This window comes from Stigmatopora argus, chromosome 8 (assembly GCF_051989625.1).
Source record: "Stigmatopora argus isolate UIUO_Sarg chromosome 8, RoL_Sarg_1.0, whole genome shotgun sequence".
Lineage (NCBI taxonomy): Eukaryota > Metazoa > Chordata > Actinopteri > Syngnathiformes > Syngnathidae > Stigmatopora > Stigmatopora argus.
Genome location: NC_135394.1, coordinates 2134676 through 2160029, shown reverse-complemented (window position 1 = coordinate 2160029; position 25354 = coordinate 2134676). Strand labels below are relative to the sequence as shown.

At 41.2% G+C, this 25354-nt stretch overlaps 1 protein-coding gene and 5 non-coding genes across 8 annotated transcripts in view; all 6 read left to right on the top strand.

The window, feature by feature from the left end:
• The window catches only part of LOC144078654 (contactin-associated protein-like 4), a 49727-nt gene extending 42317 nt beyond the window's left edge, over window positions 1-7410 (top strand). For all 3 annotated transcript variants that reach the window (XM_077606905.1, XM_077606906.1, XM_077606904.1), the window contains 3 exons: window positions 788-1003; window positions 4965-5036; window positions 5930-7410. In XM_077606905.1, coding sequence (XP_077463031.1) covers window positions 788-1003; window positions 4965-5036; window positions 5930-6126 — 485 coding nt within the window. In that variant the 3' untranslated portion in view covers window positions 6127-7410. The remainder of the gene's footprint in view (window positions 1-787; window positions 1004-4964; window positions 5037-5929) is intronic.
• Window positions 7411-17150: 9740 nt separating this feature from the next.
• trnag-gcc (transfer RNA glycine (anticodon GCC)) lies at window positions 17151-17221 on the top strand. Its single transcript has one exon. It is a non-coding gene; the product is annotated as a tRNA-Gly (tRNA).
• A 252-nt stretch (window positions 17222-17473) lies between these two features.
• Window positions 17474-17544, top strand: trnag-gcc (transfer RNA glycine (anticodon GCC)). The gene has a single exon. It is a non-coding gene; the product is annotated as a tRNA-Gly (tRNA).
• Window positions 17545-17796: 252 nt separating this feature from the next.
• Window positions 17797-17867, top strand: trnag-gcc (transfer RNA glycine (anticodon GCC)). Its single transcript has one exon. It is a non-coding gene; the product is annotated as a tRNA-Gly (tRNA).
• A 5531-nt stretch (window positions 17868-23398) lies between these two features.
• trnag-gcc (transfer RNA glycine (anticodon GCC)) lies at window positions 23399-23469 on the top strand. The gene has a single exon. It is a non-coding gene; the product is annotated as a tRNA-Gly (tRNA).
• Window positions 23470-23721: 252 nt separating this feature from the next.
• Window positions 23722-23792, top strand: trnag-gcc (transfer RNA glycine (anticodon GCC)). The gene has a single exon. It is a non-coding gene; the product is annotated as a tRNA-Gly (tRNA).
• Window positions 23793-25354: the final 1562 nt, after the last annotated feature.

Here is a 25354-nt window from a genome sequence, read left to right as displayed (position 1 = left end):
AAACTGCTACTTTAAATTCATTCATTTTCCATACCGCACATCCTGGTAAGGGTCGCAAGGGTTGCTGGAGCCTATCCCAGCTGACTTTGGGCAAAAGGCAAACTACATCCTAGACTGGTCGCCAGTCAGCCTTAGGGTACAGAGAGAGAAATGACCATCCACACTCACAAGCATACCACCACCAGCAGGAATATAGGCCGCACCTGCCCCCATCAAAGTCAGGCAAGTGAACCTCTACACCAGTGGTCTCCAAACTATTCCCGAAAGGGCTGCAGTGGGTGCAAGTTTTCGTTCCAACCTATAGGAGGAAACCTTTCAACCAATCTGGTATCTTAGACGTGCAATCAGTGGCTTGCAGTCAGGTGCTTCTTGTTTCAGCAGAAACCTCATTGGTTAAACTGTTTGTGTTGGATCGGTTGGAGCAAAAACTTCCACAGCGGCCCGTAGTTAGCTGGCATAGGCTCCAGCATCCCCCCACGACCTTTGTGAGAATAAGTCGTTCAGAAAATGAACGGATATACACACCTTACCGTTGTCTGTCTTAGTTTGTACTGTTGTAGGTTTTTGCAGATGTGTATAGACCTCATGTAGTATTCCTACCAAATTCTCAAGATAGCATGATAACAATTTTATCCAGGTATGTCCGTGCGCCATTTCAACATTCAACATATTGTACATAGAATGGGAAATAAATCTGACATTAAATGTGACCTGTCAGTGTGAAGATGGTAAAAAATGAATTGCAATCTGAAAACACTCTGTCTGCGTTATTTTTGTGTGTCTCCAGCGGCTGATATTGGTGACATGGAGCTGTCTAGGGTGGCTGCTCTCGGCTTCACCGGCTGTCTCTCAGCAGTTTACTTTAACTCCATCAGCCCCCTCAAAGCAGCTCTACTCCAACCTGGGAGACATGCTTCCATTATAGGCCCACTGACACAATCAAACTGTGGTTCTCTTTCCACTGTTGACCCCCAAACTCCAGAAACAACACATTCTTTACCAGGTACAACAAAAATAGTACTTGAATACATAATAGCATCACAATGTTTGAGGATTTTATGAATTCTGAGCCAAATTTGTTTTTATCATTATACTTGGTATCAAAAAAGCCTTTATCCACGATTGTTCCTTGACGTCTTTTTGTTTTGTAATCCACTTGTTCATGACATATTTCAGATGTTTACGGATCAGCGTTGAAAGGGCAGAGATGGGGAACACAATGTTGGCACAAATACACATCTGAAAAAAGTCTCGGGTTGAATTTAAAAATTTAATTGAATGCTTTTATTGTCATTATACAAGTGTAATGAGATTTAAAGCTTTCAACCACGTAGTGCACAAATAACAGCAACAAACAGACAAATAAATAATAAATAAATAGTCCAAATGAGATCAGCAAAGCGGAGTGGCCTTGTTCTGAAGTCCAGGATGAGTTCCATGGTTTTGGAGATGTTCAGAGCATTGTTGTTGTTGAGAGCACACCACTCGCTGAGTCTATGGACTCAACAACAAACAAACAAACACATACATAATCAATATATAGTAATGATACGTAAATAATCAATAAATAGTAATAGATAAATAAGTGGTCAACATAATAAATAAGCAGTATGAGTAGTAGTCAACATGGGTAAGTGGTACAAAGTGACTAAAGTGGCTAGCAATGTGTTGATTAGGTCCTAGGTGCAGAACTCGAATTGAGTATGGTGACAGCTCTTGGAAGAAACTGTCCTTGAGTCTGTTTGTCTTGGCTGTTATGGCTCTGTAGCACCTTCCAGAGGACAGCTGGTTGAAGTGCTGGGGGCCAGGATGCGTATTATCTTTTATGATGCACTCTGCCCTTCCAAGGCACTAGGATTTGTAGGTGGGTAGGTAGGAGGCAGTTGATGATCATTTGGGCTGTGTTGATCCTCCCCTGCAGTCTTTTCCTGTTGGCTTCTGTGCAGCTTGAGTGCCACACTGACACTGCGTAGGTAAGCGTGCTCTCAATGGCAGACCAGTGCAAGGTCACCAGCAGGTTGGTGTTTAGTTGCTTCTTCCTGAGTACTCTCAGGAAATGTAGCCACTGCTGCGCCTTCTTGACGAGTGCAGTGGTGTTTGCTGCCCAAGTGAGATCAGCAGAGATGTGGACCCTTATGAATTTAGAAGTCTCCACTCGCTCCGCTCATTTGCCGTTGATGTGTAGAACGAGTGGAGACTTTCAGATTGGATTGGAATGTTTATGGTCCTACGGTATGAACGTAGCCTAAGAAATTAGTTTGTGACAACTTGTTATTTACCGTGTTTATGTTCCGTATAGTATTCTAATTCCTTTTTGATTATAATCAATCAGACATATCCCTGAGACATTGAATTCCATTTTCACGGACGATTGCATTTGTGAAATCTATGTTTACACTTTTTGGTGGGGCATTACATATATCCTTGGTTGGATGGATTTTTATGCAATAAATCTGCATGGAATACAGTACAAAAGTTTGGACACACTTTTTAATCTAGATATTTTTTGTTTTCAGGACTATTTACATAATAGATTATTACTAAAGGTATCAAAACTATGAATTAACCGAAAATATGTCTTATTTTTTTAAAAGTAGTCACCCTTTGTTCTGTTTGCTTTTTTCACACTTTTACATGCTCTGGATGAACTTCAAGAGGTAATCAATAGTTTTCACTACAGAGGTATGCCTCATCGGGGTTAATTAATGAATCATGTCTTGCTTTGTGTTGCATCAAATGAGGTGTGTCTAAACCTTTGTCCTGTATTGTATCATTAGTACATACAATTTTGTCAAAAAGTAATTTTTATCCAAACCGAAACCCTGGCTGGACCTCCCTCAGCAGCAAAAAGGACATCAAACACCTCTGTAGAATTATTTTAGCCCCAGTATGTATATTTTGGATCTTTGACCTGCTGAGGAATCAAGTGTGCTTCATTTTAAGGTCCCAAACTGATTGCATAATATTTTCCAGAGATCGTAGTTCCTTACATTACTTTTCCAAGATGGCGCCGTCAAGCGGAAGCCATTGGCAGTAGCTCTGTCCACTCTTTGTTTTTCGTGTTTTACAGCCCTTCTATCTTTTTTTAATTACATTTTAATATTTCTTAATACATTCCTTTTTACTTTACTTTGTACTTTATACTTTTTACTTTTATGTTTTTACAACTTTCTTTGTTCTGTTAGCCTGGCTTCTTTCTGCCACTTCTTTTTTGGAACCATCAGCCATGCCTACGCTGTCATACACATGGGTCTAGCTGTTACAATACGCAGCGTAAGGAGCAACACCTCAATCCCGCAGGAAATTCGGAGCTGGACAAAAGTGCCGGGTGAAGAAGCAACGTTTCTGACCAACCATTCCATCATGGGATAAGATGGAAGAGCTGTCGGCGCTTACCAGGCCAGAAGCGGAGTCCTGCTCTGCTGCTGTTGTCTTCAGCTCCAGACTACTGAGGAACTGTGCAGATAAGCTCGGAAGAGTGACTCTGCATATTCTCTACCTCGGTCACAGTCTGCAGATGTTCCCCATCTTGTGGAAGACTTCCTGTGGGTGGTTCCAGTTTTTTGTCCAACTTTACAACGTCTTGAGTCTGTATCCGTTTTAGCTACCACTGCCAAGATGGCGCCGTTCAAGTGGCAGCCGGCGGCGGTAGCTCCGTCCACTCTTGCTCGTTTTGTGTTTTTGCTGCTTTTCTGCCTTAATGATTTGATTTGGTGATTCTTAATGATCCCATTTACTTTGATTTGCTTTGTACTTTCTGATTTTGCTTTGTTGTTCTGTCTAATCACCCTCTGCTACTGTCACAATGAAATTTCCCGAATACGGGATGAATAAAGTTATCCAATCCAATCCAATCCAATCTAAATCATCCATATCATGAAGTAAAAAAATATTAACCCCAGATCATCCCACTGACATAGCTGTGTTTTCCTGTTGTTTTTTTAGCAGGTATTTCTGAGATACTGGATTATATTTTTCCCAGAATTAATGAGATTCACCTACCAAGAAGTTTAACCTTTTGTCCCTTCTGTCCATAACTTCCAAAAGCCTCAACTATAATTCTGATATTTATTTTGTTGCTGTTGTTTTTTTAAGACAAATATTTTTATTCTGGTCAGTAGTGATTCTGTCTTCTGGTATGGATCACGATTTGTCCCTTTCTTATTGTTGAGCCATGGCCGCTGAATCTAAGTGAGGAAAAGAAACCCTGCAATTATTTATCTAATGCACTAAGTTTACTTGTGACATTCCGTTGAGTCATGTCTGTGCTCTTGGAGTCATTTGTGTAGGCCTTCTACTCCTGAGTTTTGTTCCATGTTTTCTTAAATTGTGGATAATGGATTTTATTGCCATCTGCAGAAGACTGAAAGCTTTAGAAATATTTTTGTAACCCTTTCCACACCGATTGAAAACAACTACAAGAACTTTATTTTCTTCGGTTTCTTTGCCTTGTGGCGTTTTTTGGCATCTTTTATTCTATGTTTGTTTGGGTCACATATTCAGTTTATTCTGTTTCTATTGAAATCATTTTTTGACTGAACCATGAAGGTGTTGTCAGACAGTGAAAATAAATTCACCTTTCCAAAAATGTGATGAGGCCAGTTGGCTCATGATTGTACGAGGTGCTTTGAAATTCATTTTAAAATGAAGGGTCTAAAATGTGCGTTCATTTTAATTCTTGAAGTAGGAAACAATTCAGAAAAAAAGAGAGAATTATGAAAATACATTTTCCACCTCACAATGTAGCCCACCAAATGTATAAGTTAGGTTAAGTTATTTTCTGCTTGGTGATTCTTGTATCCTCCAGCTGCTTCTGGTAGAAAGGCATTAGAAAATAATTCCCACTGAATTCGCTGATATAGTATATCTGTTAACCAAAGCGTGAATCCGATAATGCTTGCAATACACTGCAGCTTTAGTTGTCCTCGTTTTTGGCTTGATCTCCCTTTTCAAAATGTTTCCAGATCCACCTGCTTCACTGGATCCAAGTCAACCTTTAGTCAACACCATCGGGAGAGACTCCGCTGTAATTGGAGGTACTGAATCAGATGATTAACACCATAAAGCTCAATCACGACCATCCAAGAAATTGAAGTGTTTAGTTGTATTTTTCAATAAGATAGGAATTAGTCATTTTACATTGAATACTTTTACTACTACTATTACTACTTTTACTATTTAGAGGCCTACTTTAAAATTGTATCACACAGTAACTAATGTTCAATAGCTAATCAATCTCTGCTAAATCGAGTATCACATTTTACAATATTGTTTAGCTCTAGGTCGAGAATTTTCAAAATGTTTCAAATTCTTATGCATTAAATGTTACTATATAGGTTATCTTCTATGTTTATCAATAATGTTCAAAAGCATTTTCAATAGCTACTAGTGTCACTGATGTTACCTTATCAAATTATATACAGATGCTGTGTGGATACAAACAGGATAATGCTAATGGAGGATACAAACAGGATAATGCTAATATGGCTTATGTGCTCTTGCTTCAAGCAGCACTTTCAGATGTAGAAATATGTTTGTAAACAGTCTTTGTTGCAATACACAAAGCCACTGGCTTTCAGAATTTCATCCCTCAAAACCTTTGCCCACACGTGTCATTTTAATACAATTATAACAGTGAGAGTGGGTGTGTACTTTGGGTGAAATAGATATAAGTTCATGGTTACATAAGTTCTTAGTATTAATTAAAGTCACTGCTATTTTATCCAAATACATGAAATTCACTTTTAAAATCATCTTATGAATGTTTTAGATAATACATATTTATAAGCCAGTAGGCACCCGTGTACAATATTATATTTGTTATTACCATGTTTAGATAACATCTAGCTAATATGCCTTAAAAGCAAGATATATCTGACTCTAGTTCATGTGAGACCGCTTTGATTCATATTTATGTCACTTTTCATAGGTGTTATCGCAGTGGTGATCTTTGTCACTGCTTCGACATTGGGCGTCATCGGAAGAATCATCTGCAACAGACATGAGACTTATCGAAACACGGATCTAAAACCTACACAGCCAGGTGTTGTCAAGGATGTCCACTCGCGTGACGAGTCAAACTATCATAGTGCTCGAAATGATAATCATAAAGAGTTTTTCATATAATGGAAATGTTACTGACAAGAAAAACTTGCTTTGATCTGCACAAGTTTTAAGAAAAACTGCATTAGGGAGCCATGGGTCAATTACCATGTATCTTTTTCATTTTAATTCGTAAATATTCTATGCTTTGCAAAACTTGTAAAATATATGTGGATTAAAAGAGATGTCAGTATTTTCATTTTAACAGTGTAGATCTTATAAATATAAATAAAGTGATTTTGTGCAGTAATTATAATAAATATTATTTAATGTTTCATTCACAGGTGTACCACTATTTTAATTCTGCACACTGTGAGAGATTATTCCAAAACAATTGATATTGTTAGGGGTTTGTAGCGGTTTAGGATTTCATGTCTGTTTTAACAGAGCAATTGTTTGTTTGTTTTCCTTTTCGATAAACTAATTGTGAAGGGTAACTTGTCAATTGATGCTAGTCCTGCAATGGAAACTCAGTGATGGACTGTCAGCCATTTTACAGACCGAAGATTCCAACTCACCCGTGGAGATTATGAAGAAGACAAGCGGACTACATACAGTGTGTGCTGAATCAAACAGTTATTAAGCTGCCATATCAGATGAGGCAATGCCTCTTTGATATATTCAAACCAGACATTTAATATTTTACAGTGCATGTTTGTGTCGTTTGATATTTTGTATAAGTATTTACATTCGTTGCAACATTGTTCCAGGGGTCTTTCTTTAATAAAACAAAAACGATTGTTGGTGATTAACAATTAAATTCAACAAATATATTTTTTTAACAAGGCTATCACAAATAAGATGCATTGATATTTCAATGGTAGAATTCTCACTTGCCACGTGAGAGGCCTAGGTCCTGGTCCAGGTAATACAGTATGTTTTGAATGCCAAAGGCCAGAATGACAGTTCACAATGCTTGAATATAGATAACATGTTTATATTGGTTGCAATTAGATTTTCAGAGGAACCTTCCAACTTTGACAGTTTACAATTAATACAATTGATTTGAAGTCATAATGTGATAATATTACCTTCTACTTTTAGATTTAAAAAAAGTTAACCTTTACCCTTTACATTTAATGCAACAAATAATTTTTTTTAACAAGTCTTCCTCCAACAAGTTGCATTGATAGTTCAATGGTAGAATTCTGGCTTGCCATGTAAAAGCCCCGGGTCTGATTCCTTGTCAATGCAGTATGTATTGAATTTCCAGAATACCATTTAGCAATGCTTGAATATAGAAAACAATAATTCTCAAAGTTTGTGAAACTAGATTTTCAAAGCAACCTTCCCACTTTGATAGTTCACAATTGATACAAGTGATTTGAAGTCAGTAACTTGATAATATTGCCTTCTACTTTAGAATTTAATAAAGATTAAATTTGTCCTTTACATTTAATGCAACAAATTAAATGTTTTAACATAGCTTCTGACACTATGAAGCATGATAGTTCAGTGGTAGAATTCTCCCTTGACGTGCAAGAATCCTGCGTCCGATTCCCAGTCAATGCAGTATATGATGAATACTAAATGCCAGAATACTACATTTTCAAAGCAACCTTCCAACTTTGATAGTTTTGGATTGGATAACTTTATTCATCCTGTATTCGGGAAATTTCATTGTCGCAGTAGCGAGAGGGTGAGAATGCAGATATAGGAAAGGCATTTTAGACATAAATAGGTAGGTAATAAGTAAGTTAATAAATAAATAAATACATGAATAAATATATAAATAAATAAGCGTGTTGCTGGAATATATATATATATATATGTATATATATATATATATATATATATATATATATATATATATATATATATATATATATATATATATATATATATACATATATACAACGGGACTGTTTTGTGTGCACGAGTATACTTCATTACCCAGAAAGCCCTCTTTTCCCCGCGCATGCGCGTTGTGCGTTTCCTGGTCTGGATAACTCATTCGGTGCTGGTAAATATTTTTATACACGAAAGCTATGCAAAAAAAAGACAGTGCCATGGCCACCTGGCTTGGTTGCATCACGAAATTTTTATCGCATGACGGGCGAATTATTCGATCGAAATTTCCGTCGTAAGACGAGAATATTGTATGACGAGCGGTCGTGTGATGAGGTACCACTGTATATATATATATATATGTATATATATATATATATATATATATATATATATATATATATACAGTGGTACTGTATATATCACTGTATATATATATATATATATATATATATATATATATATATATATATATATATATATAGGATGATTCTCTCCATTGTCTTGATCGGGTGAGAGGTTAATGCTACCAGCCTGAAGTGGTTTGGCTCCCTGGTGTTGGATTTATTATGGAATGTTTCTATATGTGTTGTAAGCATTTTTAATAAGTAATAAGGCTATAAATTAATTCATGGGGCCACAGACACTTTTGCTCCCCATCGTCTCCTCAAGGCCCCACAGCTCGAGGACACATTGTTTTCGGACGCTTTTCGGCAAAACACAACGGGACTGTTTTGACGGGACTCCAGCAGAAGATTTTGATAATCGCATTATTGTTTGAAAATACGGATGCTTTGTTTACATTATAATCCTGCTTGGTTTACTTTAGAATGCTTTATTTACCTTATAATGAAAATATTATGCAATTCCTCACACCGTTGTTTGGGTGCCTTGTTCAACTTTTATGCTTACTTCGGCAATCCTCACACAGTTGTTTTTCTAACCATCTAGGGCAGGGGTCTCAAACTTGCGGCCCGCGGGCCAACTGCGGCCCTCGGGACGATAATTTGCGGCCCCCGTCTTAATATGAAAGATTGATTTTTTTTTTTTTTTTTTTTTTTACCCCTTTCCCCATTATGGCGCCGTTTAAGTGGCAGCCAGTGGCAGTAGCTCTGTCCACTCATGTTTTTCTTGTTTTACAGCATGTTTTACATGAAAAATTAGAGGGAACATTGACATGCACCTGCTTGTGGCAGGTGTGATACTGGTGTGCCGATAGCGAGCAATGATTCACCTAAAGACGTTTCGCCGACGGACGTTTGACAGACGGACAGGTCGTACTAGTATTTGTTAGTTTAATGATTAAATACAAATACTAGTATTTGTATTTAATCATTAAACGCTGTTTTCAGCTGGATTTGACCGAATTTGAGAGCATTTTGAGCCGTTTGGCGAATGGACGTCTATAGACGTTTTTTTGCCTCCATCGCGATATCATCCAGTATTTGTATTTAATCATTAAATGCTGTTTTAGGATGGATTTGACCCGATTGCTGTCATTTTACGGCTCGGTTCTGCTACATCTGCCTGCCCAAGGGTGCTTACTCCCGGACTGCCATTGATGGTAGACGAACATTGATTTTTACTATAATTTGGACAACACCGGCGGCGGGCCGGATTAAAAATCCTAACGGGCCGTATATGGCCCGCGGGCCGAGGTTGAAAAACTTGTACACACACGATCCGGCGGGGCGAGCATTCGAATCCCGTTTCGGCGAAACCTCCGTTCGGCCGAATGAACGTTCGGTGGAACGTCCATTCGGCGACCTGCCCGTCTGTCAAACATCCGTCGGCGAAACGTCTTTAGGCGAATCATCCGAGTACCGATGATGTCGCTCACACTGGTACTCAGTGCGCTCAGGGAGGTTGTCTTTCTGCTCAGACCAACAAAAAATTAGAGGGAACTTTGGTTCGGAGCTGAATGAACCAATCACGGTGAGGTATACGGCTCTGGAGGGCGGGACATTGGCCGGGCTGTCCAGTGCCTCGCTCACTCACTCATTCATTCCTCCAATCAGCTGGGCGGAGGAGAAGCCGTGATGCCGATCACTCCGCTCGGCGCGCACACTCCTCCGCTGCTCTCAGCATAGAACTGAATGAGGCGCTATGATCCGTGATCCAGCCTGTGTCAGTGTCTGTAGCCATCTCCGCGATTGAAACGGAGAGCGAAAGTGCACATGCGCCACAAACCCGCGCGACTGAATGTGAAAGATCAACCCGAGACTCATTCCAAGTGGAAAAACATATTACAGAGCCCCAGAGATGTCTCTTTCAAAGCCTGCCGTGAAGAGAAAGGTCGGTGATGAGCACAGACAGTTTCAAGAAAAGTGGGGAGTGCAATATTTCTTTGTTGAACACAGGGGCACCCCGACGTGTCTCATTTACACTGAAAAAGTTGCGGTGCACATGGAATACAATTTGAAACGTAATTGTACTACGAAACATGCTGAGGAGTACGAAAAATACCAGGGAGATGAGAGAGCCAACCAGGTTGCCAGTCTTAAAACACGTCTTCTGAGGCAACAGGATCTCTTCAAGAAGGCTACCAAAGACAGTCATGCAGCAGTCAAAGCTAGCTACGCCGTTTGTGAGTTGATTGATCCTGTGCTAAGTGATCCCAAATGGCTCATGGACTTGGCTTTTCTTGTTGATATCACACATGAGCTTAATGTACTGAACAAGAAGCTACAAGGCCAGGGGCAACTTGTCAGTGCTGCCTATGACAACGTGAGAGCATTCTGCACTAAACTTGTGTTATGGAAAGCCCAGCTCTCTCAGACAAACCTTTGCCATTTCCCAGCATGCAAGGCTCTCGTGGATGCAGGCACACCATTCAGTGGTGAGAAGTATGTTGAGGCCATTTCGAAGCTACAGGAGGAATTTGATCACAGATTTGCAGACTTTAAGACACACAAAGCCACATTTCAAATTTTTGCGGACCCCTTCTCCTTTGATGTGCAAGATGCCCCTCCTGAGCTTCAAATTCAGCTCATTGACCTGCAGTGCAACTCTGCACTCAAAGCCAAGTTCAGGGAGGTGAGTGGAGAATCAGACAAGCTTGGGCAATTTTTGAGAGAGTTGACCCCCAGCTTCCCTGAACTTTCCCGAATGTTCAAGCGGACCATGTGCCTTTTTGGGAGCACATACTTGTGTGAGAAGCTCTTCTCCACCTTGAACTTCAATAAGTCCAAGTACAGGTCCAGACTTACTGATGAGCATCTTCAAGCTCTACTGAGGGTCTCCACTGCTTCCTCCCTCAAGCCAAATGTGACTATGTGAGAAGAAGCGCTGCCAGGTCTCTAGCAGCAAGGAGTAGGCAAGAGAAGCCGTGTTCAGAATATTTCATGTTCAATGTTCCATTCAAGTTCAGAAAGTTAAAGGTTAAAGAGCTGTTATAACAGACATTTGAAACGGAATACAAATAATTCATTTTCTCTACTTAGCCAGCCAGTGTATATCTACTGTATGCTCATTAGTATTATTTGGTTTTGTATTACTGATTGATTTATTTTTTATTCATCTTTAAGTTAATTTATTTAATTCATTATTTTTTGTTAAAAAATAAAGATATTTGATAACGTTGGAATGTTTTATCAGTGCTTTTCTTGTGGAAATCCTGATGCGGCCCAGTCTCACCCAGACTCGGCCTCTAGCGGCCCCCAGGTAATTTGAGTTGGAGTCTCCATGGCCCGAAATGGTCCTCAAGCTCCTCCAGACCTCTTTGGTGTTGCCTCTCTGGAGTTGGTTCTCTAGCTTCCTCCTGTAGATGGTCTTTCCCTTCCTAATCTCTCTCTTCAGCTCTTTCTGGACCATTTTCAGACTCTCTTTCTCTGGCGTTAGTTCATTCAGCCAGGTCTCCGTGAAGCACATAATACAGATTTTCCGATATTGTCGTTAGGTAAGAGCCGTTAGCTCTTCCATCTTATTGGGGAGAGATCTTACGTTCCCCATAATAATAGATGGAATGCTGGGTCTGAAGCGTCGCTTTCTTTCCTGACATTTTCGTCCAGCTCTGCATCCTCTTCTCTTCCTCTTTAACTCCGCGGTGAGGTCCAGGAGCTTCTAGGTGTTGCGTGGCGCTAACAGCTGATCATTTGTGTAAAACAGCGGAGGCATGGCTGAATGGGTCAAAAATGTAATGTATAAAATATAAAGTAAAATAACAAGTAAATTCTTAAGAGACAATAAAACGTAAAAATAAAGGATAAAAAAGCTGTAAAAAAAGAACTGTAAAAACACAGAATACGAGTGAGGACTTAGGGAGCTACTGCAACTGGCTGCCGCTTGAACGGCGCCTATGATGCACATTATTACGATTGATACAAATGATTTAAAGTCATAACCTGATAATATTACCTTCTACTTTAGAATTTTAAAAACGGGTGACCTTTAACCTTTACATTTAATGCAACAAATTAAATGTTTTAACATGGCGTTGTAAAATATGAAGCATTAGTAGTTCAGTGGTAGAATTATCACTTGCCATGCGAGGGGCCTATGTCCGATTCCTAGTCAAAGCAGTCCATTTTGAATGCCTAAGGCCAGAATAACAATTGACAATGCACAATTATTGAAAACAATATTTCTCAAAGTTTATGAAACTAGATTTTCAAAGCAACCTTCCAACTTTGATGGTTTACGATTGATACAATTGATTTGAAGTCATAATGTAATGATATTGCCTTCTACTTTAGAATTTTAACAAAGGTGACCTTTAACCTGTACATTCAGCGCAGCAAATTCAATATTTTAACATGGCTTTTCATAATCTAAAGCAGGGGTCTCGAACTCAAATTACCTGGGGGCCGCTAGAGGCCGAGTCTGGGTGAGACTGGGCCGCATCAGGATTTCCACAAGAAAAGCACTGATAAAACATTCCAACGTTATCAAATATCTTTATTTTTTAACAAAAAATAATGAATTAAATAAATTAACTTAAAGATGAATAAAAAATAAATCAATCAGTAATACAAAACCAAATAATACTAATGAGCATACAGTAGATATACACTGGCTGGCTAAGTAGAGAAAATGAATTATTTGTATTCCGTTTCAAATGTCTGTTATAACAGCTCTTTAACCTTTAACTTTCTGAACTTGAATGGAACATTGAACATGAAATATTCTGAACACGGCTTCTCTTGCCTACTCCTTGCTGCTAGAGACCTGGCAGCGCTTCTTCTCACATAGTCACATTTGGCTTGAGGGAGGAAGCAGTGGAGACCCTCAGTAGAGCTTGAAGATGCTCATCAGTAAGTCTGGACCTGTACTTGGACTTATTGAAGTTCAAGGTGGAGAAGAGCTTCTCACACAAGTATGTGCTCCCAAAAAGGCACATGGTCCGCTTGAACATTCGGGAAAGTTCAGGGAAGCTGGGGGTCAACTCTCTCAAAAATTGCCCAAGCTTGTCTGATTCTCCACTCACCTCCCTGAACTTGGCTTTGAGTGCAGAGTTGCACTGCAGGTCAATGAGCTGCATTTGAAGCTCAGGAGGGGCATCTTGCACATCAAAGGAGAAGGGGTCCGCAAAAATTTGAAATGTGGCTTTGTGTGTCTTAAAGTCTGCAAATCTGTGATCAAATTCCTCCTGTAGCTTCGAAATGGCCTCAACATACTTCTCACCACTGAATGGTGTGCCTGCATCCACGAGAGCCTTGCATGCTGGGAAATGGCAAAGGTTTGTCTGAGAGAGCTGGGCTTTCCATAACACAAGTTTAGTGCAGAATGCTCTCACGTTGTCATAGGCAGCACTGACAAGTTGCCCCTGGCCTTGTAGCTTCTTGTTCAGTACATTAAGCTCATGTGTGATATCAACAAGAAAAGCCAAGTCCATGAGCCATTTGGGATCACTTAGCACAGGATCAATCAACTCACAAACGGCGTAGCTAGCTTTGACTGCTGCATTACTGTCTTTGGTAGCCTTCTTGAAGAGATCCTGTTGCCTCAGAAGACGTGTTTTAAGACTGGCAACCTGGTTGGCTCTCTCATCTCCCTGGTATTTTTCGTACTCCTCAGCATGTCTCGTAGTACAATTACGTTTCAAATTGTATTCCATGTGCACCGCAACTTTTTCAGTGTAAATGAGACACGTCGGGGTGCCCCTGTGTTCAACAAAGAAATATTGCACTCCCCACTTTTCTTGAAACTGTCTGTGCTCATCACCGACCTTTCTCTTCACGGCAGGCTTTGAAAGAGACATCTCTGGGGCTCTGTAATATGTTTTTCCACTTGGAATGAGTCTCGGGTTGATCTTTCACATTCAGTCGCGCGGGTTTGTGGCGCATGTGCACTTTCGCTCTCCGTTTCAATCGCGGAGATGGCTACAGACACTGACACAGGCTGGATCACGGATCATAGCGCCTCATTCAGTTCTATGCTGAGAGCAGCGGAGGAGTGTGCGCGCCGAGCGGAGTGATCGGCATCACGGCTTCTCCTCCGCCCAGCTGATTGGAGGAATGAATGAGTGAGTGAGCGAGGCACTGGACAGCCCGGCCAATGTCCCGCCCTCCAGAGCCGTATACCTCACCGTGATTGGTTCATTCAGCTCCGAACCAAAGTTCCCTCTAATTTTTTGTTGGTCTGAGCAGAAAGACAACCTCCCTGAGCGCACTGAGTACCAGTGTGAGCGACATCATCGGTACTCGGATGATTCGCCTAAAGACGTTTCGCCGACGGATGTTTGACAGACGGGCAGGTCGCCGAATGGACGTTCCACCGAACGTTCATTCGGCCGAACGGAGGTTTCGCCGAAACGGGATTCGAACGCTTGCCCCGCCGGATCGTGTGTGTACAAGTTTTTCAACCTCGGCCCGCGGGCCATATACGGCCCGTTAGGATTTTTAATCCGGCCCGCCGCCGGTGTTGTCCAAATTATAGTAAAAATCAATGTTCGTCTACCATCAATGGCAGTCCGGGAGTAAGCACCCTTGGGCAGGCAGATGTAGCAGAACCGAGCCGTAAAATGACAGCAATCGGGTCAAATCCATCCTAAAACAGCATTTAATGATTAAATACAAATACTGGATGATATCGCGATGGAGGCAAAAAAACGTCTATAGACGTCCATTCGCCAAACGGCTCAAAATGCTCTCAAATTCGGTCAAATCCAGCTGAAAACAGCGTTTAATGATTAAATACAAATACTAGTACAGTGGTACCTCGAGATACGAGCTTAATCCGTTCCGTGACTGAGCTCGTATGACAAGTTAGTCGTAACTCGAGGTAAAGTTTCCCATTGAAATGAATGGGAAACAAATTAATTCGTTCCAACTCTCTGAAAAAAACACCAGAAACAGGATATTGGATTGAAAAAAAAGTTTTATTTCTTATAATTCGCCATATATTGACAAAGTAATAAATAACGAGTGGTTTAATAGAAATAAAGTGTTTAATCTAACTAAAATTGGGCAGATTTCGCCGAGGGGAGAGGGGCACAAAAGGGGCGGGTGGCTTCGTTTTTTTTCTTCCACACTCGTAAACGGAACAAACACTCCACCCTCACGTTCGCTATCGATGGGCTGTTTGCTGTCGTACTATTCCCTTCAAAATATTCCGAAAATGATGCACACAAATGTCCTCACAATCGAATAACGCACGACCACTTGCCAACGAGCAGCAGTCTTTTATCAGCGATCGCGCCGCTGCTCATGTTGTTGTTGTTGTTGGGCCACCTCAGGCGCTTGAGGATTACCCTCAGCAGCGCTAGAGCTGTCACTGGAACGCGGATTAGTTCATCCAGGGGGTAGCCGGAGGTGTGGGGCAGTGCGAATATCTCCGGCTGGATGAAAAACGTAGGGCGCCACGTTCCTGGGTGGCAGCTCTGGGTGGTTTTGTTGGATTCGCATGGGAGCTTCGGGGGCGCTGGCTAGCGGCTCCTTTTAGCTTGTAGCATCTGTGTTCGCATCCCCTCGAACGGCGCCTAGTGCCATTGCCTGTCGGCGTTGTGCGCACGAGTATACTTCATTACCCAGAAAGCCCTCTTTTCACCGCGCATGCGCGTTGTGCGTTTCCTGGTCTGAATAGCTCATCCGGTGCTCGTAAATATTGTTATACACGAAAGATATGCCAAAAAAAATGCCATGGCAACCTGGCTTGGTCGCATCACGAAACTTTGACCGCATCACGGGCGAATTATTCGATCGAAATTTCCCCCGTAAGACGAGCATTCCGTATGACGAACGGTCGTATGACGAGGTACCACTGTATTTTTATTTAATCATTAAACTAACAAATACTAGTACGACCTGTCCGTCTGTCAAACGTCCGTCGGCGAAACGTCTTTAGGCGAATCATCCGGTCACGACATCATCATTGCTCGCTATCGGCACACCAGTAGCACACCTGCCACAAGCAGGTGCATGTCAATGTTCCCTCTAATTTTTCATGTAAAACATGCTGTAAAACAAGAAAAACATGAGTGGACAGAGCTACTGCCACTGGCTGCCACTTAAACGGCGCCATAATGGGGAAAGGGGTAAAAAAAAAAAAAAAAAAAAAAAAAATTAAAAAAAAAAAAAAAAAATCAATCTTTCATATTAAGACGGGGGCCGCAAATTATCGTCCCGAGGGCCGCAGTTGGCCCGCGGGCCGCAAGTTTGAGACCACTGATCTAAAGCATTGATGGTTCAGTGGTAGAATTCTTGCTTGCCATGGCGAGAGGCCTGGGTCCGATTCCCAGTCAATGCAGTCCATTTTGAATGCCTGAGGCCAGAATAAGAATTGATAATGCTCAATCAAGAAAACAATCTTTCTCAAAGTTTGTTAAACTAGATTTTCAAAGCAACCTTCCAACTTTGATAGTTTACAATTGATATAATGGATTTGAAGTCATAACGTAATAATATTGCCTTCTACTTTCGAATTTTAACAAAGGTGACCTTTAACCTGTACATTCAACACAGCAAATTAAATCTTTTAACATGGATTTTCAGTTTCAAAGCATTGATGGTTCAGTGGTAGAATTTTCGCTCGCCATGCGAGAGGCCTGGGTCCAATTCCCAGTCAATGCAGTCCATTTTGAATGCCTGAAGCCAGAATAACAATTGACAATGCTCAATCAAGAAAACAATCTTTCTCAAAGTTTGTTAAACTAGATTTTCAAAGCAACCTTCCAACTTTGATAGTTTACGATTGATATAATGGATTTGAAGTCATAACGTAATAATATTGCCTTCTACTTTCGAATTTTAACAAAGGTGACCATTAACCTGTACATTCAACACAGCAAATTAAATCTTTTAACATGGATTTTCAGTTTCAAAGCATTGATGGTTTAGTGGTAGAATTCTCGCTTGCCATGCGAGAGGCCTGGGTCCGATTCCCAGTCAATGCAGTCCATTTTGAATGCCTGAAGCCAGAATAACAATTGACAATGCTCAATCAAGAAAACAATCTTTCTCAAAGTTTGTTAAACTAGATTTTCAAACCAACCTTCCAACTTTGATAGTTTACGATTGATACAACTGATTTGAAGTCATAATGTAATGATATTGCCTTCTACTTTAGAATTTTAACAAAGGTGACCTTTAACCTGTACATTCAACACAGCAAATTAAATCTTTTAACATGGATTTTCAGTTTCAAAGCATTGATGGTTCAGTGGTAGAATTCTCGCTTGCCATGCGAGAGGCCTGGGTCCGATTCCCAGTCAATGCAGTCCATTTTGAATGCCTGAAGCCAGAATAACAATTGACAATGCTCAATCAAGAAAACAATCTTTCTCAAAGTTTGTTAAACTAGATTTTCAAAGCAACCTTCCAACTTTTATAGTTTACGATTCATATAATGGATTTGAAGTCATAACGTAATAATATTGCCTTCTACTTTCGAATTTTAACAAAGGTGACCTTTAACCTGTACATTCAACACAGCAAATTAAATCTTTTAACATGGATTTTCAGTTTCAAAGCATTGATGGTTCAGTGGTAGAATTTTCGCTTGCCATGCGAGAGGCCTGGGTCCGATTCCCAGTCAATGCAGTACATTTTGAATGCCTGAAGCCAGAATAACAATTGACAATGCTCAATTATAGAAAACAATATTTCTCAAAGTTTGTTAAACTAGATTTTCAAAGCAACCTTCCAACTTAGATAGTTTACGATTGATACAATTGATTTGAAGTCATAATGTAATGATATTGCCTTCTACTTTAGAATTTTAACAAAGGTGACCTTTAACCTGTACATTCAACACAGCAAATTAAATCTTTTAACATGGATTTTCAGTTTCAAAGCATTGATGGTTCAGTGGTAGAATTTTCGCTTGCCATGCGAGAGGCCTGGGTCCGATTTCCAGTCAATGCAGTACATTTTGAATGCCTGAAGCCAGAATAACAATTGACAATGCTCAATTATAGAAGACAATCTTTCTCAAAGTTTGTTAAACTAGATTTTCAAAGCAACCTTCCAACTTTGATGGTTTACGATTGATACAATTGATTTGAAGTCATAATGTAATGATATTGCCTTCTACTTTAGAATTTTTTACAAAGGTGACCTTTAACCTGTACATTCAACACAGCAAATTAAATCTTTTAACATGTGTAATATATTGATAATGATAGTTGCCTCGGGTTATGGAAGTGGGTTTTAACCACGCCACCTGGAGCCGTTGGGTAGCACAGCGTAACCCGGACGTAGTAGTGTTGTGTGTCCGGTCTGTGTGTGCGGGTGTTGTTGGAGGTTTGCAATAAAGAGCTACACGTGTGTTAATCCTGGCTCCGCCGTCTATTGCTGTTATGGATATATTAACAGTTATATAATCTCCAAAGTTATTACAGTGGCGACGAGGATGGGATCCCTTTCCAGGCGGTAGGGATTAAAAGTTTCGGACGAGGAAATTAAGGCGTTACAAGGAGGTAACGTGACTTTGCAAACTAGCATTAGCAAGAGTTGCTAAGCTAACGGCGGCGGTGCATCATGGCCAGATTCTTTGGAAATCTCGGCGAATACGAAGAAGTTAAAGAAGATTTTTAATCTTACTTGGAACGTTTTGAGCAATGGATGATCATCAACGAAGTGGAGGAAGGTAAAAAAACCAACGTGTTCCTGTCTATAATAGGTGCAGAGGCCTACGGACTGTTGAAGGGCCTTTGCATACCAGAGAAGCCTAGTAGCCTCTCATATGAGGTGCTAAGTGGAATATTAGCATCTCATTACAACCCGAAACCGCTGGTGATCGCGGAGCGATTCAAGTTTCAAAAGAGGAATCAGAGAGAGAACGAGTCTGTGTCGGATTATATTGTGGCGTTGAAGCAGCTATCCAGCCACTGCGAATTTGGTCTCCATTTGGACGAAGCAATGAGAGACAGATTTGTTTGTGGATTGAGAGTGGAAGCTATTCAGAGAAGATTACTCACGGAGCAAGATCTAACATTTAAAAAAACATGCGAACTGTCGTTATCCATGGAAATGGCATCAAAGAATACGTTGGAGTTCGCTAGCAAAATGGAAGAACCTGCCACATTAAATAAGATTGACCAGGAAAAGACAAGCAAAAGTGCGTGGAAATACCAACCAGCCACCAGCGATTGGAAAAGTAAAACCACAAGTGGAAAATTCAGACCACAGAGAAGAGAAAATCACCAACCCTGTTACAGATGTGGACTAAGCAACCACGCCGCTCAGGAATGCAGGTATAAAGGAGAGACATGTTACAAGTGTTCAAAAGGAGGACACATAGCAAGGATGTGTAAAACGAAAAGTTGGCAAGGACACACACAGTATGTAAAAGGAAATCAAAATGAGACAACAGGAAGTGCGGATGATGAACGGTGGGAGTCATATCGCTTGAATGCCGTGTATCCCACAAATGCTGTCGGGAATTGGAGGAAGGAAATGACAGTACAGGTCATATTAGAAGGAACTCCTCTAGAGATGCAACTGGACACAGGGGCGGCTGTAACACTTGTTTCGGAAATAGTGTATAAGAAGCATCTCTCTCATCTGCCTTTGGAAGTAAGTAAAGTGCAGCTGTCAACTTTTTCCGGAGAGAACATTCCTTTGATGGGACAAGTGACGGCCAAGGTAAAATATGGAACCCAGGGTGGGGAGCTACCATTAGTGATCGTAAAAGGTGACAGACCAGCCCTACTTGGCCGTAACTGGCTCAAAAACTTCAAACTGGACTGGGCATGCATCTTCTCAGTTATACCAGCAAGGGGCAGTAACGACGCAGATGTGGATACAGTGTTGCAGAGACACAAAGCAGTGTTTGCTGAGGAGTTGGGCACTATTCGTAATTTTAAGGCCAACATTACAGTAAAGCCATATACCAAACCGATCTTCAGGAAGGCCAGACCAGTGCCATATGCATTAAAGAATGCAGTTGAGACTGAGTTAAATCGCCTAGAGAAAGCTGGCATTATCTCAAAGAAAGAACATAGTCAGTGGGCCGCGCCCATAGTAGTGGTACCCAAAGCAGACAAGTCAATTCGTATCTGTGGAGACTATAAGGTCACAGTAAATCAAAGTGTGGAAGAGGAGACCTATCCACTATGAAACTTGGAAGACCTTTTTGCCACCCTAGCTGGAGGCATTCTTTTCAGCAAGTTAGACTTGTCACAGGCTTACCAACAGCTGGAGTTAGGAAAAGACTCAGAAAAGTATTTGACAATAAATACTCACAAAGGACTGTATGTGTATCATAGACTTTCATACGGAGTGTCCAGTGCTCCTTCCATATTTCAGAATGTGGTGGACCAGATACTCCAAGGCTTGGAGCATGTCACCTGTTTTTTAGACGACATTCTGGTCACAGGAAAGACAAGAGCTGAACACCTGAGGAATCTGGAGGAGGTACTGAGCCGCCTGGAGAGCTACGGGGTAAGAGTGAAAAGAGCAAAATGTGATTTCATGCAGGAGAAAGTAGAATACCTGGGGCATCTGATAGATAAGGAGGGACTGCACCCCACTGCGACAAAAGTTGCAACCATCGTTAATGCACCCCAGCCTACAAACGTCACAGAGCTACGGTCTTTTCTAGGACTATTAAACTATTATGGTCGGTTCATGGAAGACCTGTCGACGGTGCTGCAGCCGCTACATCAACTACTGAAGAAGGAAGTTGATTGGACATGGACTACTAAATGTGCAGCAGCATTCAAAGATGCAAAAGAACAGTTAGTAAAAAGCTCAGTAGTAGTGCACTATGACACCAAGAAACCCCTGAGATTAGCTTCCGATGCATCCCCTTATGGAATCGGGGCTGTCATATCTCACATAATGGAAAATGGAGATGAGAAACCGATCGCATTTGCATCGCGTACATTGACAGAGGCAGAAAGCAAATATAGTCAGATAGAGAAAGAGGCTTTGGCCATAATTTTTGGCGTGACTAAATTTCATAAATATTTATATGGCCGAAAGTTCAGTTTAATAACTGACCACAAGCCCCTTCTTGCTATTTTGGGACCCAAGTCTGAAATTCCCACTTTAGCTGCTCTGCGAATGCAGCGCTGGGCGCTGAGACTGATGGCTTATGACTACAGTATAGAGTACAGAACGTCAGCAGAAAATGCCAACGCAGATGCGTTATCTAGACTGCCGGGGAAGGAAAAGGATAACACCGCGGAGGAAAACAGCATCTTCTATTTCTCAGTAGTAGATGAGCTTCCCGTGCAAGCTACAGAGATTGCACAGAGCACTCTCAAGGACCCAGTCCTATGCAAAGTACTGGAGCTGACTCGGTCTGGATGGCCAAGTCAAAACAAGGACGAGAGACTGAAACCATACTTTTTCAGGAAAAATGAACTGTCGGTGGAACAAGGTTGCATATTGTGGGGAATTCGAGTTATCATTCCACCAGCACACCGAGAGCGACTACTGCATGATCTTCACCTAGGACACCCGGGAGGGTGCAGGATGAAGGCCTTGGCCAAGAGCTATTTGTGGTGGCCGCAGTTGGACAGTGACATAGAACATACAGTACAACAATGTGACGCCTGTCAGAGTGTGAGGAAACTACCTGCAACCGCACCTCTACACGTCTGGAAATGGCCGACTAGAGTTTGGCAGAGAATACATATTGACTTTGCAGAGAAAGACCAACACCACTTTTTAGTACTAGTGGAAAGTCATTCAAAATGGCTGGAGGTCATCGCCATGGCAACAACCACAGCAGCCAAAATGATTGAGGTGTTGCGGAATATTTTTTCTTCCTACGGGCTTCCTGAGGAGATTGTTTCTGACAACGGACCTCAATTCACTTCGCAGGAGTACAAGACATTCCTGCTGAGCAACGGAATAAAACAAACTTTGGTACCAGCTTACCATCCCGCTTCCAATGGAGCGGCAGAGCGAGCAGTTCAGACAGTGAAAGCATCACTGCTGAAACAAGTACTCGAGGAGAAGAAACAAAAGGTCACAATAACTATGCAGCACAGGCTAGCTAACTTCCTGATAGCATACAGGAGTACACCGCACACTGTTACAGGATGTGCACCAGCGGAACTGTTTTTAAAACGTCAAATCAGGACCAGGTTCAGCTTACTGAAACCAGATCTCGCTCGAGTGGTGGAAGCAAAACAAGAGAAGCAGAAACACTATCATGATAGAACCACCTCCAAGCTGAGACATCTGTCTGAGGGTGACTCAGTTCTGATCCGGAATTTCCGTGGAGGGAAGGAGAGGTGGACAAAAGGAACAGTGGAAAAGAGACTCGGACCAGTCACCTACCTGGTGTGGAATGGTGTGAGCCGACGCTCGATCCACATTGATCATCTGCTGTACAACCAACCGTCCAGACCAGAGACATTGGAGCTTCCGGATGAGCAGCTGGACATCACAAACAAGTACCCTGTGGTGGTTCACGCAGATGTGGGGGGAAAGGCACACCTGGAGCAGTAGGTGGTAGCCCGTACTCACCTGAAGAGACACGTGTAACATCTTCACCAGGCTCAGTGGCCTGTGACAAGACAGTTACACCTGACAACCGAGCAGTCAGTTCCCCAGAGGTGTGTGGGCGCAGGTACCCAGTGAGAGATAGAGCACCTCCGAAGCGACTGAATTTGTGATCGGTCAGTTGTGAGGAACGTCGTTCCAAAAATAAAAGAGTTCCTGTTCATACAAAAATGTGAAAAGAGTTCCTGAGATTGGAATGTCAAAGACTGGAATATTGAGTCTAATGGTTGTGTTAGCAGTAATAATTTAGTTACAAGTTGAGAAGTAAAATTATAAAAAGTTAATGAGGCAAAGATAATTGTGGGAGTTGAGTGCTAAGTCTAAATAGGAACTTCATAGTTAAAGGGGGAGGAGTGTAATATATTGATAATGTTAGTTGCCTCGGGTTATGGAAGTGTGTTTAACCACGCCACCTGGAGCCGTGGGGTAGCACAGCGTAACCCGGACGTAGTAGTGTTGTGTGTCCGGTCTGTGTGTGTGGGTGTTGTTGGAGGTTTGCAATAAAGAGCTACACGTGTGTTAATCCTGGCTCCGTCGTCTATTGCTGTTATGGATATATTAACAGTTATATAATCTCCAAAGTTATTACAACATGGATTTTCAGTTTCAAAGCATTGATGGTTCAGTGGTAGAATTCTCGCTTGCCATGCGAGAGGCCTGGGTCCGATTCCCAGTCAATGCAGTCCATTTTGAATGCCTGAAGCCAGAATAACAATTGACAATGCTCAATCAAGAAAACAATCTTTCTCAAAGTTTGTTAAACTAGATTTTCAAAGCAACCTTCCAACTTTTATAGTTTACGATTCATATAATGGATTTGAAGTCATAACGTAATAATATTGCCTTCTACTTTCGAATTTTAACAAAGGTGACCTTTAACCTGTACATTCAACACAGCAAATTAAATCTTTTAACATGGATTTTCAGTTTCAAAGCATTGATGGTTCAGTGGTAGAATTTTCGCTTGCCATGCGAGAGGCCTGGGTCCGATTCCCAGTCAATGCAGTACATTTTGAATGCCTGAAGCCAGAATAACAATTGACAATGCTCAATTATAGAAAACAATATTTCTCAAAGTTTGTTAAACTAGATTTTCAAAGCAACCTTCCAACTTAGATAGTTTACGATTGATACAATTGATTTGAAGTCATAATGTAATGATATTGCCTTCTACTTTAGAATTTTAACAAAGGTGACCTTTAACCTGTACATTCAACACAGCAAATTAAATCTTTTAACATGGATTTTCAGTTTCAAAGCATTGATGGTTCAGTGGTAGAATTTTCGCTTGCCATGCGAGAGGCCTGGGTCCGATTTCCAGTCAATGCAGTACATTTTGAATGCCTGAAGCCAGAATAACAATTGACAATGCTCAATTATAGAAGACAATCTTTCTCAAAGTTTGTTAAACTAGATTTTCAAAGCAACCTTCCAACTTTGATGGTTTACGATTGATACAATTGATTTGAAGTCATAATGTAATGATATTGCCTTCTACTTTAGAATTTTTTACAAAGGTGACCTTTAACCTGTACATTCAACACAGCAAATTAAATCTTTTAACATGTGTAATATATTGATAATGATAGTTGCCTCGGGTTATGGAAGTGGGTTTTAACCACGCCACCTGGAGCCGTTGGGTAGCACAGCGTAACCCGGACGTAGTAGTGTTGTGTGTCCGGTCTGTGTGTGCGGGTGTTGTTGGAGGTTTGCAATAAAGAGCTACACGTGTGTTAATCCTGGCTCCGCCGTCTATTGCTGTTATGGATATATTAACAGTTATATAATCTCCAAAGTTATTACAGTGGCGACGAGGATGGGATCCCTTTCCAGGCGGTAGGGATTAAAAGTTTCGGACGAGGAAATTAAGGCGTTACAAGGAGGTAACGTGACTTTGCAAACTAGCATTAGCAAGAGTTGCTAAGCTAACGGCGGCGGTGCATCATGGCCAGATTCTTTGGAAATCTCGGCGAATACGAAGAAGTTAAAGAAGATTTTTAATCTTACTTGGAACGTTTTGAGCAATGGATGATCATCAACGAAGTGGAGGAAGGTAAAAAAACCAACGTGTTCCTGTCTATAATAGGTGCAGAGGCCTACGGACTGTTGAAGGGCCTTTGCATACCAGAGAAGCCTAGTAGCCTCTCATATGAGGTGCTAAGTGGAATATTAGCATCTCATTACAACCCGAAACCGCTGGTGATCGCGGAGCGATTCAAGTTTCAAAAGAGGAATCAGAGAGAGAACGAGTCTGTGTCGGATTATATTGTGGCGTTGAAGCAGCTATCCAGCCACTGCGAATTTGGTCTCCATTTGGACGAAGCAATGAGAGACAGATTTGTTTGTGGATTGAGAGTGGAAGCTATTCAGAGAAGATTACTCACGGAGCAAGATCTAACATTTAAAAAAACATGCGAACTGTCGTTATCCATGGAAATGGCATCAAAGAATACGTTGGAGTTCGCTAGCAAAATGGAAGAACCTGCCACATTAAATAAGATTGACCAGGAAAAGACAAGCAAAAGTGCGTGGAAATACCAACCAGCCACCAGCGATTGGAAAAGTAA